Source organism: Onychomys torridus, chromosome 1 (genome assembly GCF_903995425.1).
Source record: "Onychomys torridus chromosome 1, mOncTor1.1, whole genome shotgun sequence".
In the NCBI taxonomy this organism is placed as follows: Eukaryota; Metazoa; Chordata; class Mammalia; order Rodentia; family Cricetidae; genus Onychomys; species Onychomys torridus.
This window is the reverse complement of record NC_050443.1, coordinates 64104224-64122639: the sequence shown is the minus strand read 5'-3', so window position 1 is coordinate 64122639 and position 18416 is coordinate 64104224. Positions and strand designations below refer to the sequence as shown.

Here is an 18416-nt window from a genome sequence, read left to right as displayed (position 1 = left end):
AGCTTCATCAGGAACCATCATGGTCAAAGTACAAGACTGGGTATGAGGCCTCAGGCAGTGGCATTAAGAACCAGGGCCATTTGTTCCCCATTTGGCTTTCCTCTTGGTAGTAATTGCCAAGGAGTCTGGTGACAAAGCTCCCCTGCCTCCTCAGTCCATGACGTGATTCAGACAAGAGTACAGATACCCTGGAAGACTTGGATTGGCTGTGCTGCAGTCCTGTGTTTTACCCTGAAAAGTCGCTCTGTTACCCTGCAGGGGTCCAGACCTCATTGAACATCCCAGATGTGGTACTCCTCAAAGAGAGTAGGTCTTAGGTGTCCTGTCTCCTCTGTCATCATTTGAGAACTTCCTGGTGGAAACCTTTTAGTTGCAGGAGCTGATGTGACCTGTAGTGTCCCTGTCTTGTTAAGGCAGTGTCGCACAGGAAAGCTTTCAGACATTGCGGGTCTCCCACAGCTCCTCTGAGAATGTGCTTAGAGTGAGGTCAGGTACTTCCAGATGTTCTAGTTCTAAGAAGTAACTTTCTGCCTTGACAGTCAAGGGTCCATGAAGTTGGGTTTTAACTCTGTCTTCCCAAGGGGGAGCTTTCCTGACTTCTGTGCTTTAGCTTTCGTTGGGGTCTCTTAGAGGTGGGATTTGTGTTTAACTGTATTTCCTGTGGACAGAGGTAACACTTGTCACTGGTATCTTGTGAGTGCCCAGGCTAGGATTTTGCATAAACCAGTTCCGGACCAAGGGGCAGCTGTGCTCTCACCTGCTAGGAGGTAACTGCAGCCTTGTGGGGGAGGGGAGGCAGCATTTTCTGGCTTTTCCAGCATGTCAGATAATTACAGAATGCCAAGAGTCTGATTATCATTGGGATAATTTCATGCTCGATTATATTTAGATGAATTCAAGTGATTCTATTTTAATTGTAACAGATCCAGAGACAGTTAATTCTATATTCTTTAGAACTCTAGTTTTCCTCTGAAAGATGGTTTTTAAAATATTAAAATTAAGTCATGTCAGGCTTTATTTATTTTTGCTTTGACAGAGAGTTGGAGTAGGGAACAGTTTTGAATGTCAGAAAAAATTGACTTGTCAGAGAACCTCTCCCTTAATCTCTGTTTAGTAGGAAATTGCAAACAGCTAGGCTAGAAGGACTCCTTGTAAACAGGTGGATAGTGCGTTGTGAAAGGAAGGAAGATGCACGGCCTCATGGGTGTTTAGATAAACACAAAGAAAGACTGAGTTGATCAGCATTGCACACCACCACTGCAAGCTTTCCTGGAAGTTGTATATTTTTAGAGGCTTTTGTTCCTGTGCATTTCATTTTATCACTGCAAATGGGATCTGGGCACTTGATCCTTCCCAGAGTCTCTGCCATTAGCAAGACACTTAACTGAGCATTCCTTACCCATAGGTTCTGCATTCGTGGATTCCACCAACTACAACCTGGGAATATCTGGGAGGTGGAAGATTGGATTCTAGAACACTTCCCAAAGCAAAACTTGACTTTGCTGCTTGTTGAGTAACATGCCAAATCCATATGAACAGAGTATTATGTATGCATGCGTGTGGCCTCCTGCCTCTCATGCCAGTTTCTCCAGCACCCATTGAACACTGTGGGCTGTAATTAGGCCTGCTGTGACTATGCCTGTCCCTGTACTGAACATGTAGGCTCCTTTTCTTGTCATTTCACCATAAACAATAGCGTTAAGTATTGTAAACCGTATAGAGATGATTTAAAGTGTCACGGTATGCATGGGTACTACACTGTTTTGCATAAGGGGCTTGAACATCCCACAAGGGTTCTGGAGACATCCTTATTAAAGGATGAGCTGAGTTTGTGTCCACATACACAGACATGCCCCAGGCTGCCTCTTTCAGCAGCCATCTTCTGAATTGTAGCAGAAGATAAAAGCTTTGTACTCAAGGATGGCCTTTCTAGCACACACAGCAGACAGATTTCTCCTTATAGTTAATCCTGGCAGGTTGTGTTGCTCAAATTCCTTGGGTGGAGGATGGGGCTAAATAATGTCTACCCTTTTTCCTGAGGTCCCAGTGACAAAACAGGCTACAATTCTACCAAAGTTCACTGTGGGAACCAATGAGTTTTGTAGGTTTATTTCCAGAGCAGTGGGTGCAGGGCTACAGACAGGGCATACATAGGTGGCCTGAAGCAGCCACACTGGGAAGTTTGTACCCAGTGGCCACAGTTGAACTCATGGATATTGTAGCAGTTGGCTTGGAAGATGATGTGTTACAACAGGTTGACTTTTAGTTTCTTGAAACTCGATATATTCCCAAACTGAACTTCTTAGTGAAACAAAATTCTGACTAGCTCTAGCTGACCTTTTTTGTAACTCCTCAGTTTAGCCAGTTTTGTCAGCCCTTCTCTTCTTCTCCTCCCCCTTCCCTGAGCCTTCCTGTCATGTACACGTTGATGTAAACAGTTGTCTTCACCCAGCCTTCTCCAGACCACACTTTGTAACCACGCTCTCTCCCTATTCTGGGGATCTTGTGCCTGACCCTCAAGTCTTTCCATGCTGCATCTCTCCTGATTTTTAATAGCACCCCTCTGGCCCCCAGGTTCCTGTGTGAGCTGCCTTCCCCTCCCTGGAGCTCTGCCTCTTCTGACTGGTTTCTAACTTTGCCTGCTTCCCAGACCTTTACGCAGCTCCCCATACCCATCCTCTACCTTCAGCTCGGACTCAACCTACTGACTGTATTGTTGGTGTTGCTGACATTCGTACCTGTTTCTCAGTTTTAATCTGTTTACTTTTTATTCCTTCAAAGACACGTGGTTCAGGAGCACATAATCCACTCCCCACCCCCCACCCCACCCCCACCATAGCTTGGAGCCAACAAAGCTACTTTTCACGGTTTATTGGCCTGTTGGATTTTATTAATGGTATGGATGGAACACTGATTGTGTTCACATTTGTAAAGCTTTGAGAGGGGACAGTTTACAAAAAAAGTAAATGTCCTTTTCAACTAAGTAAACTGAAAATTAGAAATAAAAGAAATATAGTCCATGCCAATAACCCGTAAATGTTTTACTTTCCCAAGCAGCACCATGCAGCAGATTCTTTGAATGTTTCCTGTTCACCACTAGAATAAACACCCAGGGAAGCCAGTGCATGAGGCTTTGATTAGTCAGTTGCCAAAACCTCTTCAGACATACCAAGGTGTACCTTGAAAAGGGGGAGATCAACGTGTTTTATGTGATAGGTGGTGTTTTGTTTTTTTTTTTCCCTCTTCCTCATACTTAAAATGTATAGCTCATGTTGATTACGCTTTCTGTTCCATAACTTTGCCTGCAGGCAAAGGACCCAGGCTGGCTGGGGCTGGCCTGTGTATGCACCTGCTTCCCACTCCAGCCTGTCTGCTGTTTTCTCTGCAGTTTTGCCCCACGGTAGATAAGGGTTTCTCCTTATCTTCAGACCCGGGTCCTTCAGTTAACATTCCCACTACCTTGTGTATTTGTCTTCATCCTACAACTGAAGAATTTCCCCTAGGAATTCTAGCTCTGAAATATTTAAAATGTTGACTTCAAAGTCAGCGGAACTGTGCCAAGCACACTTCTGAAGATAAATGAGGACGCTCTTGACAAAGGACAAAGTCAAGGCCCATTAACTCACACAGGATGCAGGGTTTCTCACGGAGGCTGGGCTTGTGCTCTGCTGTAGAGAGAAGAAAGCCTTACATTGAACCAAAACCAAAGTCTTTAATGTAATAGGTGATTCTTCTCATGGGACAGGGCTCCTGGTACTCTCAGCCTCCAGGGTGGGTTTTCCTGTCTAACACCTGTCGATGCCTCTGGCTTCAGGCCACTTCTGGACTTTATATAGCGTGGGTTACAAAACCATGGTGGGCATTTGGAGAGGCTGAGAGCAAAACATGGAGACGTGCAAGGATATGTCAGTACACCACGCTGTTGATTACGGAGAGCTGTACCAGGTCCATGGCTTCCTCATACACTGACTCTGAGACATTGAGCATTGTTTCAAAAAAAAACCTTAGGTCATACCCGTAAGACCAAAGTTTATATGCTTACTGGGTATTAATGCAACTTTCGTTTTCACTCTCCTGCAAATGGGAGATTCTGCTCCTGTCCAACATCTCTAAGATGTCAGGCTTCAGAGAGTTTTATATCATAGGGATATTAAGTATGCATAAAATTCAGTTTTAGGTTTTTTTGTTTTGTTTTTTTAACAGCCTTTGGGGCTGGAGAGATGGCTCTGTTTGTGGATCTGAACTTGGTCTTGTGGAACCTATGTAGAAAAAACAAGCATGTTGGTACACATATGTAATCCCTGAGCTAAGGAGGCAGAGATAGGTGGATTCTTGGTGCTTATTAATCAGCCTGGCCTAGCCTACTGGGCAAGCTCTGGGCCAGAGAAACTCTTATCTGAAGCAGCCAGAAAAAACAACAACAAAAAGGTAGGCAGTACCGTGTGTGTGTGTGTGTGTGTGTGTGTGTGTGTGTGTGTGTGTGTGTGTTTCTGTATCTTACACAAGTAGCCTTTGGCAGGAATTACATTTAGTTCAAAGCTGGAGATGCCTTCAACTGATCCCTGGACATGGATGTCCCTAACTTTCCTAAAGGATATGCCTAAGGTTGTGGGCTTACACCCCTTAAGCAGTGCAGGGCTTGCATGCAGCTGAATGGCTCATCACATACCCATCACCTCACTTCAGTAAACATGAATGAACAGCTCAGGCAGAACAATAGTGCCGGTGGACTAGAGGCATTAGGAAAGTGTGGGAGGAGTCTGCAGGGTCCAGTGGTTGGCGGTGATGAAGGGCATCGAGGACTTGCAGGCACAGGGTGTTTGTGATCAGCAAGAAATTAAGCTTTCTATGGCAGAAGGGGCACTTGGAGAGTAAAGGTTGGAATAGTTATCTGGGGCCAGGTAGTGGTTCCTTTGGGTATGTAGGCTTGGATGTAGGGACTTACTGAAGGGTTTGATTAGAAAATAACATGATACAAGGTGATTTGCTTTGCTTTGTTTCCAGACAGGTACATTATGTAGTGAGAATGAGAGATGAGCTGGAATGAGGACATGGAAGTTCATGTAAATAGAACTGGAAGCAAGGTAGGTCTGAGAGAAGGGCAGGTTAGAGAAGGGCAGGTTTGACATGGGCATTTTCGGGTCTGTGATACCCAAGTTCTGCCCTGAACAGAGAGCAGAGTCCTGGCAGGCTATCAGACCTGTGTGTCATTAACATGAGTCAGTGGGGGCATGAAATCCAGCTGAGATCCAGAAACTAGGACACCTGCTTCCCATAGTCATGGGATGATTTACAGAATGGGGCAGATTAGAAGTCAGCATTGAAGGACCCCTGGGGGGTCCATCTAAGCCTCCTGGGGAAAGATGTAGAGGCAGTGCCGATAAGATCTCCAGAATGACCTCTGGCAACTGACCCCAGATTCTTGAAACGGAGATGCTCATCACCTTGAAAGCGCAGCTGCCTACACTTGACTCATCAGGCAGCCCCTGGTCAGTTGCACACAAGATGCCACGAGGTGTATCCACCAGCAGAGAGCAGCAACCTGTGCCATGGAAGCAGTCAGTCTGGAAAACATCTCAAAGATGGGAATGGGTCAGGCTTAGTGACGAAGAGGATGTGCAGGAGAATTCCCCCTGGTTCCCAGCCCGTGGGTGAAAGGTATGGGACTGGAGAGAAATAGAAAGATGGGAAAACAGTATGAAGAGTCAGCCTGGGGAGATGCTGAGTGTGAAGTGCTGAACGCTGAGAAGAAAATGGCAGCACAACGAGGGGCTGAAGTCAGGCTATCTATTCATCCATTCTGCAATGGCTGCTGCACATCTGTAGCACATCTGCTACTGATGGCAGCTGACATTGGAGAGTTCTACATGGAAATAATTATGAAGAGATTCTAGAAAAGACTGAGAACTGAGGCTGTGGGATGCCTGAGAGAAACAGGAATGAGCAAGGGAGCAGAAGGAACCCCAGGGAAGAAGAAATGTGGCTGGTGTGAAACAGTCCCAGGAGAACATTTTCCCGGGGTTGTGCTCTCCACAGTGAGTCTGGTCAGTACCCTCCCCACTGCAGAAGAGATGTCATTTACCCATCCTCCGGATGGCAGGGGTCTTCATGACGGTGAACACACGCTGCATTGAGCCCCCAGGCCCCAGTAGATCAGCTCCCTGAGGCTGCCTTAGGCGGAACTGGCCTGTGCTGGCTCCTTTGAGTTCCTGTGAACTTGCACGAGCTGTTGCCAGTTACTTTTCATAATTTCTTGGTTTATTAGACATTTTCTTCCTTCTTGTTCTCAAACTGATGGTGCCAGGTAACTACTCAGCAGATGGCAGGTGACCTAACCTTTGAACATACTTGTGTCTCTCATCCTGGTTGCCACCTCCAGGTGCCTAGGTTCGCTTCCTGTGTGTGTTTTCTGGCCCTCTCCTCTCCACACATGCACGCTTCCCATTTCCACCACTGACTCTGGTACTGGGTGCAGCAGCCTCTTCAGTTTTTTCTGAGCTCCTTCATGTCCTTTTGTGGAGTCTCCCTGCTGGCCTGTAGCATGAAGTTGTCCCTTTTCCTTGTGCTGCATCTGAAGTTCCATGCCCTCAGAGAGAATGGGCTCTGAGCCTTTCCTTGTGAACTTCCCAAAGAAGCACCACAGATTCTATTTTCAATGAGCTTTGAAGGAAGGAAAAAAAAATCAGTGAATTTCACCAACTGAAAGTACACCATCATTGCCATTTCACATTCTGTTCTCAAGGTCCCTTTCCTTATGTTTATGTTTTAAAGGAGCACAGCCCTATTTTTGTAGGCTGCTTTGGTTGAACATTATGATATTAGCTTTTCTATAGTAACTATTTATTGGCCTCATGTTTCTTTAAAACTTGTCTTTTTTTAGAGACTGAAGAGATGGCTCAGTAGTTCAGAACACTTGCTTCCCTTCTAGAGTTCCTGGGTGCAGTTCCCAGCACCCACATGACTGCTAACCACTAACTCTAGTCTCTGAGGATCAAAAGCTGGCAGATGTCCAGTTTAATGACCAACAAGCTGTACACACACTGTAACAAGACATAGACCGTTGCCAGCACCCTGTGCAAGTGACACACTTCTTCCCAGATGAAACCTTCCCTGTCCCATCATCACCACTATCCTGACTTGTAGAGATTCACATCTTTGTTTTTCAGTTTTACATCAAGTTAACAGTAACAATATTGTGGCCAAGTGAACAATGAACAATAACATTTCATTTTGGTGGGTTTACACACTTTGCACATGGTATCATTAGTGTTACCAGCTAATGTCAGATTGCCAGATTGTTTTCCAAGTTTTTTGTAGCTATTTACACTCCTTCAATAAGGTTACACATTCTGTTGTTCAATCTTGTCATCCCTATTGCTTTTCTCATCACTGTGGCAAAAGTAACCAACGCAGCTGGAGGAAGGACAGGCTTTTCATTGACTGCAGTTGGAGTGCGTGGGGGAAAGGCAGGACAGCAGCAAAGTACGAGGTGCCTGGGCACACTGGGTCTGTGGTCAGGGAGGAGCAGAGAGAGACGGCACCTTCTTCAGCCAGAGCCTCTGCAGAACCTGCACATGTGCAGAGATGGGTAGAGCTTCCCAGAGGATTCCAGATTCGGCCAAGATGGCAGGGGGATTAAACAGCACATGTCACCCTGAGGTTTTTATTACTTCTTGTTTTCCTCAGTCTCTTGGGTATAAAATAATACTCGCTGCTTTAATGAGCATCTTCATGTGATAACAAAACTAAGGACTGTGGGTTCTATTTGTAGTAAGTGTCTGTGCTTCCTCGGCCCCCCACCCATTTGTCCTTCTTTTTGTCCTTTCTTGGTGCTCTTAGTATACTCTTGATAACTTTTTAAAAAAATGTTTTCCATGTATTTATTTTGGGGTGTGTGTGTGTGTGTGTGTGTGTGTGTGTGTGTGTGTGTGTGTGTTGCATATGTGTGAGTCAGAGGGCAATGTAGGAATAGGTTCTCTCCTTCTGTTATGTGGGTCCTAGGGATAAGAACTCAAGTCCTTTGTCTTGGCAATAAGCATTTTACCCATGAGCCATCGCTCTCTTCTCTCATCCACCCATCTTTTGTAGGCTAGTAAGGGGTGCATTTTTCTGTCTGCCCCTCATTTGTTCTGCCCTTGTAGGAGGATGTAGCTTTCTTTCACACCTTCACCTGACATCTCTTTCCACCAACATGGAGGGAGGGGAGAAAGAATGAGCACCCCCAAGGGAGGCTGGGAAGTGTAGTCAGTGTTCCACGTGGGCATTTCTGGAACCTTTACAGAAGCAGATCAGGAGACGGCTGCTGAGTTGAAACTCGGGGAAGCATTTAGCCCTGAGAAGAGGCTTAAGATGTGATTGCTTTCGAATTAATTATCTCTTAGTGAACTCTTCTGTGATAAGTGCCAGTGTCTGTCGTACCATTAAAACTTCACTGGAAGAGTTCTTAATATTAGTTTGCCAGATATTGTTTTTATTTTTACTTCAGAACTGTGATTATCAGTTTTAAAAGGAATAATAGGAAATGTGAAGACTGAGTACAACCTTACCTGAAGCTTATAGTGTGTTTGTTTAGATGATCAGCCAGGAACCAAGTCCCGCAGAAAACAGGTTCTTAGTCATTTATTCTGAAGCAGACCTCTTGTTTGTTTTTATAAAAGTCATGTTAAGCTAAAATATAAAAGTTAGACAATAAAAGTTTTTTAAGCTAATGTATGTGGGAGCTTTTGTGGGCTTAAAATAGTGTTATTATTGCCCCCCCCCCCATCATCTAATGGTGTGTGACCTCTGCTTTCCTCAGGTATGGCGTGAGTCCTGAGAACATTATCCTCTATGGACAGAGCATTGGGACCGTCCCCACTGTGGACCTGGCCTCGCGCTATGAGTGTGCAGCCGTCATCCTCCATTCCCCCCTGATGTCTGGTTTGCGGGTTGCTTTTCCTGATACCAGGAAGACATACTGTTTTGATGCTTTCCCCAGGTAAGCTTACAGCTGGATGAGGGAGAAGTCAGCCAGTGCTCAGAGTCCACATCTGTGCAATTCCTAATATTGATTGAGTATTGTCACCCCCCCTCCCCCATGTCAGGCCCACTGGGCAGCACTGAGGATGTGAGGCAGATGTAGCATCCTGAGATACCAGTCTCCAGATGATGGATAAGGACCTTGAGTGTGTTGGTGCCCAGGACTAATTGATTAAGCTATAACATGCAGCATGACCTGAAGGAACTTCCAGTTCAGTGCTGATTTATTCAGAGGGACCAGTATTGCTCAATTACTGAAGAGGTATAAAGGGTATAAAGAAGCAATTATCCCTGGTCTAGACCCTGAAATAAAGAGAAGCACATATATGGATTTCTCTTCTTTCAGTCGGGGTGTGGGTAAGGGGAAAGTTACATGCTCAAGTAGTCTTTGTGTAAAGAATAGGAGGTATTCCTGGGGATGGTTGAGAAAGCCACCTCCTATTTCCAGTCTTAGAATTTGAGCCTGTCCCAGCGGACATGCCCTGCCCAGGAGAGGCCAGCCCAGGCCCCTCCTGCTAGCTGACCCTGCTGTTTTCTAGCTCCCCTTAATGGAAGGGAGAACCACTGGAAATATGAAAGCTGGAAGCAAAGAGCTTTCTGTGCAAGTTCCTTCTTGGCTATTTGTCCTGTTTTTTGTTAATGAAGTGATAATGTGAGAAGTATTTTTAGAGTATTTGCCCCCTAGCTTTTCTCCTCAGTACATTGCAGAAGCTAGCCAGCTTGTATTACCCTTTCCAGGAAAACGGTCAGCAGGAGTAATGCATGGTCTCAAGGTTGACCTATTAACTGCCCCCATTCTGTTCTTGCTGAGAAGAGAATACAGCATTTGGCTACATAAGGTTGCGTTCCACTGTCTCATTTCACAGGAAGAAACTCTGTTAGCATCTTGGCTGGCCCTCAGCTGTGGAGCGTATACCAGGCTTCATTGAAACCCTGCTTCCTGGGAATGGGACACTGTGCATTTCTTGGGGCATGGCTGCGAATGCTAAGTAGGGTTGATGTGCCTTGCAAATGTGGCCTTATTTGTGCTGAATTGGTAATGAGAGGCAGTTTGTTTAAAGATGGATATTTTGCATGTTTGTGGGAAGCAATTCCAGGAGTTACCCTGGAAATAAAATGATGAGATTAGCCTATACCTTAACATGCAGCTATTGAAACTAATTCCATTGTAGTTAATTGCACTTTATTAATTAAAAACAAACCAGCAACAAACGTTTTTCTGATCCCACCAGGTGTTGTGTGCCTGTCCCTCCAGTTTGCCTTCCCAGCAGCTTTAAAAAGTTGGTCCTGTCACTGTACTCTTTACAGATCAGGCCAGGAGCAGTGACATCACTGGCTTTATAAGGTTTGAGACAAAGAAACCACTGCTCCTACTCAGCACCCTAAATTATTGATGGAATATATTTCAAGCCATTAATGGCTGCACTGGCTTTCATCATTAATTGGATTGGCAAACATTTTTTTTTTTTTAATATAGTGTCACTTGCTACCAAATCAAATGGCAGAATGTTTTCTTTCTGAAAGGGAAGACACTTCCACAGTCCCTCGCATTGTTAAAAAGATAAGGTGAATGAGTCCTGTTCATACTTCAATGTTGGTTATTCTCTACCTTTGCATGTAGGATCAGACAATGGCTTTCAGCTTCGGATGCCCTCTGCAGATAGTAAGAGATTCCCATAAATAGCAGCGTGGGTCATAGTCTCAGGCCTATCATAACTGATGAGTAAATATCTTTTTGAATTGAGTGTAGTTGAAGGCTTTTTAAGGAAAGCACTTTAAAATGAAATCCAGGGGAGGAGTAGGTTTCAGGTAAGATTCATGTTCTGCAAAACTGCACAGGTCACAGAGGCTCTGATCTCCACAGACTCTGTGGCTGCTGGGGTTTTGCAGTCTTTCTGGGGTGCCTTCAAGCAGTTGGCAGCTTCATGAGTTGTTCATAAAGACTGTGACAGTCACTTGAAGACCTTTGGAATATATAACTGATGTTAACCCTCTTTATTACCTCCTTGGCCTGGTGCCTGTTATTTTATAATCTCTCTGAGCTTCAGGTCCCTCCCTGATCAAACAGAAGGCAATTCCTCATGGGTCCTGTTTCATAAGGATTAAATGAGATTTCGTGTGGACTGTACAAGTGTTCAGCTGTGATGAATGTTAGCTGTTACTTTATCAGAAAGACTCCCACAAATAGACCCATTTGTGTCTTTTTACAAGGCTGACTAGGATTAACTATAAAAAGGAGTCAGCAGTAAGAAGGTCTTGGGCAAAAGGACAGATGGGACGATATGTTTATTCATGGCTTAATGGACCATCAGAGCATCAGAGCAGTCGCCCAGGCACCCAGCCTGACAAATGCTGACAATCCTTTCAGCTCCTCCCTGGGATGTGTTTTCAGAGCCTAAAGTACAGTTTTTTTGAAGATCCTTGAGAATTCATCCTGTAAGAGTGGTTTTGGTTTTTATAAACAGAAGGCAGTTGGAGTAAAATCTAAACATCACGTTAAGCTTTTGAGCCAAATGATACTTTTTTTTATCAAAAAGTTAGGCCTCTGCTTTTATGAAATGGGCTTCTTCAAAAAAGTTTTTTTAGATTATTTTTATGTTTTGCCTTCATGTATGTGCACCACATGTGTGCCTGGTATCCGAAGAAGCCCGAAGGGGGCATCACATCCCCTGGAACTGGAGTTATGGGCGGTTGTGAGCCACTGTGTGGATTCTGGAAATTGAACCTGGATCCTCTGCAAGAGCAACAAGTGCTCTAAACCACTGATCCATCTCTCCAGCCCAGATTTGCTTCTTTGTTTATTTTGTCTCACTGTGTAACTCTGACTGCCCTGAACCCACTCTGTAGACCAGGCTGGCCCCGAACTCACAGAGATCCCCCTGCCTCTGCCTCCCGAGAGCTGGGATTAAAGGCGTTCTGCCCGGCCTGGATTTGCTTCTTAAAGAAGAGTTCTGAGAATTAGAGGGACATCCAGTCCCACTTTGCAGAGATATTCATTCAGATGTATCAAGGGCTGTCCTGTTACATTTTAAAGTTTTCTTAAAACATGAATATCTAAAAAAAAAATGTTAGGGACTGGTTTGCTGGTCTGACATTTTTAATAAAACCACTTTTTAAAAAAGTAAGTGCAGTACAGTATTCTTGATGAGATGTTGGAATTGAAAAGAGACATTTGTGGAAAAACAAGTGGAATCCAAATAAAGGTGGGGGGTGATAGCTAATATGTGTACCAAAGTTGATTTCTTGGTTTTGACAAATGCAGCATGGTAATTGGCTGCTGTTAGCCCAATAGAAAATGAGTTGGGAATTATGGGAACCTGTAACATCTCCCTTTGCTATAAATGATTCCAAATAAAAAACAGGTTAAGAAAAAATATTACCAGAAAGACAATGGGAAAAGAAAGCTGAGCCATTATAGTGTGCCCGGGCGCCACTCTTAGTCGAGAGAGCATGACCCAGCTCTGTACTGTCCAGCTGTGATGTTGACCCGCTTATTAGAACAGCACTTCTCCTTCAAGTGTGACTAAAGGAGTCCTTTTCTCCCCTCCCATTTCTGTCTTGCAGCATTGACAAGATATCTAAAGTTACCTCTCCTGTATTGGTCATTCACGGTACCGAGGATGAGGTCATCGATTTCTCCCATGGCCTGGCGATGTATGAGCGCTGTCCCCGCGCTGTGGAGCCCTTGTGGGTTGAGGGGGCTGGGCACAATGACATAGAGCTGTATGCACAGTACCTAGAACGACTAAAACAGTTCATATCTCACGAGCTTCCCAACTCCTGAAGATGGCAGCTGACCTTACCTCATTACTGTGAAGCGAGGATCCTTGTTTGCACATGCTTTGACTGGATTTAACAGTGATACCCGATAACCACAGAGAAGGGTCCAGCCCTTGGGGTGTTCTCCTTAAAGAACTAACAAAGTCTGTCTTTTGTACTTAATCTCCACCTTCCATTAGGCTGAGCAGCTGGAGTCTCAGCTGCATGATCTTGCAGGAGTGGGAACAAGAGCTGACTGTGGGGACAGCGTCATAGACTAAATCGAGATCAAGTCTGTCTCCCTCGATGTCACCTCTGATTCCCCACCTGGTGCAGGATCACCCTCTCACCCATGTGCCAGTGTTTGACCTGCGCCCGGCACTCACTCTCGGCCCCGGTGCCTGCCGTGGGTGAGATCCATTTGTGAAGCTATGGTAGTGTAACTGGAAAAACATTGTGAGAAATCCTCCATTAACTTGTGTTAACATGCCAGTCTTTCCCACACACATGAATTGAAGAGTAATTTCCTGGAACTCTCACCAACAGCTTCATCCACTGTAACTGTATAAATACAACTGGAATATTCGTAAACAACAGGAAACTGGGTTTTTTTTAAGTGTAAATTTATTACTAGCCAAGAGTTTTAATATTTTGATTGTCTGGTTGGTCTAATAAAGCCTGGCCGACTTTCCTTCTGTAAAGTCCTCCTTGTCGGCTTTTTTAAAGTCCTGTACATATTTGCAATGACATTGTGCACAGATTCTTAATGGGTAGTTTTCTTTTGTCGGGCCACAACAACAGACTGCAGATTTCCTTGTTTGTATTGTAAATGATTGAATACATTTTGTTAATATGTTTTTATTCCTATGTTTTGCTATTAAAATTTTTATAACATTTCCAAGACAAAAATTCCAAGTTTCTGCTTTGAAGAATTTAGGTAATTAAAATTACCCTAAGCTGATTTCTTAGTTTAGGAGTTATTTGGGTTTTGACACTGGAGTTGTGCCAGGTGAACATCAGAAATGAGATGCTTAAAATTGCTACACTATTGTGTATTGGTTGGGGCATTGGGTTTGGGGTCTTTTGGTCTTATTTTAGTTGGTTTTCCTTTTTTCAAATTTAAAAGCCTTAAATGTACTGTAAGCCTCAGATCGTTGTACAACTGGATTGCGTTGGTTGCCAGTTTGTGTGCTGTTGCCTGAATGTGGCACGGTGGTTGGTAATGGAATAAAGGACGCATGGATCAGAACACGTAGGCTTGTGTGCTTCTTCCTTCATCTCGCCATCAAAGGACATGGTAAGATCGTGCACCATTCATCTCAACTGAAAAAGGATCCTTGGGACGGCTGTTGGTAAAAGGCCTGAAAGAACTTCAGTGAGATGCCGAAACACAAAGCAGCAGTAAACACAGAAGGGCCCTAAGTGGGACATGCAGTGAGCACTTGCTGTAAATGCACAAAACGGAGAGTGGTCTCCTCACCACACAGCTGGCAAAAGACAAAAGTATCTGTTTCTCTGGGAAGGGTGAGTCGTGGGGATACCATAGGGTCTTTTCAGCCGTTGGAGCACCAGAGGAAGGATGCCAGCTTTCAGCTCCTAGAGCGGCCCTTTAAGAGGATATGGTAGTTACCTGATGTGGCACATGCTTTCGTCCCAGCTCTTGGGGAAGGTAAAGGATATGTGTGTATGCGTGCATGAGCAGGCTGTGTCCTGGTCTTAAACCAGTGCTGGTAATGAGGGAGCCTTGGGAAGAGGTGCGAAGGTCTATCCCCTACAAATGCATTAAAAGCTTCCAGGGTATGCTTGCCCAGAAATCCAGAGCACTAGATGGGGAGAAACACCCCAGAGGCCTGTTGAGGAGAAGCTAACATGGAGTTCTAAACACCCGATTTCTCATCCTGATTTTTGGGAGTGCTTAGATTTTGATACTCTTACCTCCTTGTTTTTACCTACTAAACAATTGAGCGAAGTTACTAATCCATCATCTAAATTTCAGCAGTTGTTATTAACAAACTCAGGGCAGATAGAAACTGAGAGGCCTGTTCTTTCATTATTGCTTCATAGTCATTCAAAGCAACTCATGCTTTCCCAGAGCCAAGGGACGTGATGGAAGAGCAGCATCCTTTTGAGCATGGCTCATGAAGTAATGGAATCCCACAGGGGATCTTGAGCCCCTGAGACTTGGCCACACTGACGGCGGGCTCCTTCCTGAGCTGTGCGCCACCCCTAATCTGATGGATGCCCACTGGGTTTGCTCTGGGTACAGAAGCTTCTCTCTGGAAGACTTAAATTGCCTTTCTCTTATTTAACAAAAGAAATCAAGAGTCTCTGAAAAATCTCTTCATGGACTGGGGATTGAGTGAGTTGTTTCTAATATATGAATTGGTGCTTTCCACTTAGGAAAGCCCATCTTAAATATTAAAAGATGGACATAGAAATCACATCCAGGGTAAGATACTGTAACCACACTCACTTTTGTTCTGATGATTATTATCCCTGAAATCAAGAAGTCAATTACTTTTCTATTGCTATGAAGACAGAATGACCAAAGGAAACTTAGAAAAACATTAATAGGCGGCTTACAGTTTCAGAGGGTTAGTCCAGTACCATCATAGTGGGGAGCAGGGTGGCAGGCAGGCATGGTACTGTAGCTATGGCTGAGAGCTTACATCTGATCAACAACCAGGAAGCAAAGAGAGGGAATAAACAGCCTGGTGTGGGCTTTTGAAACCTCAAATCCCACCCCTAGTGACACCTCCAAGGCCCTCTCCTAAACCTTTCTGAACAGTTTTACCAACTGGGGTCCAAGTATTCAAACACTCAGACATCAGGGCCTGTGAGTACCATTCTCATCCAAATCACCAGTTAGTGATAAGATTTGGACAGAGGGGGGGGGTTTGTTATAGAAAAAAACCTTCCAATCCTAATGTAAAACACTGTTTTGTCACATTCTTCGTAAACTTGGAGAACGAGGTGGCTATCATCTCAGAAAAAGTATCCTCTCAAAATAAAGCTCAGAGGTTAAGAGCACTGGCTGTTCTTCCAGAGGTCCTGAGTTCAATTCCCAGCACCCATATGGTGACTCACAACCATCTGTAATGAGATCTGGCTCCCTCTTCTGGCCTGCAGGGATACATGCAAATAGATTGTGAGAACCATTAGAGGCTTGGAAAGGCAAATGAATTGTCAAGATACTCACTCCGGGGTACAGGGCCCTGACTCTTGGAGTTCAGTAAGGGAATGCCAGTCCACAGACTTCTGAAACATTGGGAAAGGAGTCATTGATGTGTGTGCTGTGTCTAAGAATGAAGCCAGAAGCATCAGGTTCAAATTGAAAGCCATACATGTGTTCCTCTCATGTTCCCCTTGGTCTAGGCTACTGGCGAGTGCTCTTGGGGACTGAGTCTCAGAAACAGGGAACAGCTTTTCTAATCTGGAACAGAATGCAAAGCCTCACAGCAGAGATACCAATCGAGATGCAGCTTCCTGGGCAATGACATTGGAAGGATGGTTAAAAGTGTAAAACTGTCTCCAAAAATATGTAAGGCTCAGGCAATTGTACAGATAAAGTCTTTCATACTGTTAAGAGGAACAGTGGATTCCATCATCTGTAGACTATTAAAGGTACATTCATTCCGATAAACACTTACATAGACCAGAGTAGCACTCACATGCAGAAGCAAATGTGGAGTGAAACATTCGATGTTCTATCAAGGTAACACGGCATGGTCAAACTGGGCTTATTCTGATTACACAAACAAAATGTAAATACATGTTAATATGTAAGGCATAATCTCAGTGGTTATTTCTCCACAGTAATGGTTTGGTTTTGTTTCAGTGCTAGAGTATCCAGCACACGGCCTTGAGCATTCTAGGCAAATGCTCTACTGTCTTACATCCCAGCCCAGTAATAATGACTTGATGTTCACTTCTGACTTGAAATTCTAGTAAAATAGGTACAGAAGGATGATTCCTTCTTTTGATAGTCTCACCCTGCAGCCCAGGCTAGCCTTAGGTAATCAATTCCTCCTTCCTCCCACTTCTGAATCTCAGCTGGGATTACAGATGTGTGCCATCATGCCTGCTAAGACAGTTTTCTAAGTCATTGAAAAAACAAAACAACTTAGGTCATTGGTTAACGTATATTGGTTATATTCCAGCTGTTTGCTCTGTAATCAAGGATTAATGTTGCCATCAACACTACAGTATGATGCCAAGAATTCTAACCATGTGTTCAGCCAGGGAAGGGAGAGAGATTGCAACCAACTCAAGAGAAGCAATTGCACAAAGATGTAAGATTCCAAAGGATGATGACAGGGTTTCTATTACTGTGGTAAAACTCCTTGGACAAATGTGACTTGGGGAGGAAGGGGTTTATTTATCTTGGGTCACAGTCCATTCAGGAGAACCAAGGCAGGAACCTGGGACTGCTGCTTACTGGCTTGCTCTCCATGGCTTGCCCAACCTGCTTTCTTATAGAACCCAGGATCACCAGCCCAGGGATGGCACCACCCACAGTGTGCTGGGCTCTCACATTCACTAATCAAGACAATGCCCCACAGCTTGCCTACAGGCCCATCTTAGGGAAACTTTTTTTTTTTTTTTCAATTAAGACTCCCTCTTCCCATTCATATCTGGGTTTGTGTCCAGTTGACAAAAACCAACCAGCATAGGAGCTGATTAAAAGTGGACAAAAAAAAAAAATCAGTTGCCACCAAATTTATTAATAATAATGAGTTATAAAATATATGAGATTCTGTCTTAAGAAACCAAGCCACCCCACACTCACTAAAAACCCCACTAATACTTGCAGATTTTGAGGACTGTCTAAAGGTCATGAAGGGGTCGAGGAGCGGGATCTACTCTGTGGGCTCAGTGAGCCCCAGGGGGTTTGTCAGGGCTCTGCATAAGGTAAGAGTGTTGGAGGTAAAAGAACTGAGTAAAGAAGGCCCAGTGAGCATTAGACAGTTGGAAATGCTGTGTGCAACAGACCTGGCTCGCAATTCTTACACCTTAGTGAGCCTGTGACCTTAAATGAATCCCTTCCTTTTCTGAAGTGATAGTAGTTATCAGCCACAGTCAAGAAAGGATTGAATGAAACTCTGCAAGTAGAAATGCCTGGAGAGAAGCTTGCGTCCAGTTAAGTTAGAGGCACAGAGTCTGGGTTTAGAACGTAACAAAGCACTTAAAAAAATGACACACTGACCTTGCTGCACTGCTACCTAATCGTTGCTCTGCTGCCGAATGATTTCCCATCTGCCTGGTGCCAGCTTCGTCACACCTGGCCCTATCTGGTGTTGTCTGAATGTATGTGGAAGTGGCCCCCACCTTGAAGACCTACACAGACAGTCAACAGCCTGAATCTATACCCTATCCAGGTAGTTGACCTAGCACTTCCCAAGGTGGGCCTGGCCCAGGCAGGACCTGGCTGTACATAGTCCAGGCTGGGCTCAGACTACTTCAGACTAACTTTGAGCCTTTGACTCACCTAATTTTTGTTTTTTCTAAAAAACAAATCAAAACAACCATAATTTTTATGGGCTGTAGAGACGTCTCAGTGGTGAAGAGCACTTGCTGCTCTTCCAGAAGACCCAGGTTTCATTCCCAGCACCCCATGTGGCAGCTCACTACTATCTGGA

General features: G+C 44.5%; 1 protein-coding gene across 1 annotated transcript in view; it reads left to right on the top strand.

The window, feature by feature from the left end:
• Abhd17c (abhydrolase domain containing 17C, depalmitoylase) overlaps positions 1-14032 on the top strand; it is a 39809-nt gene extending 25777 nt beyond the window's left edge. Inside the window, exons 2-3 of the mRNA XM_036189248.1 lie at positions 8798-8977; positions 12583-14032. Coding sequence (XP_036045141.1) covers positions 8798-8977; positions 12583-12802 — 400 coding nt within the window. The 3' untranslated portion in view covers positions 12803-14032. The remainder of the gene's footprint in view (positions 1-8797; positions 8978-12582) is intronic.
• Positions 14033-18416: the final 4384 nt, after the last annotated feature.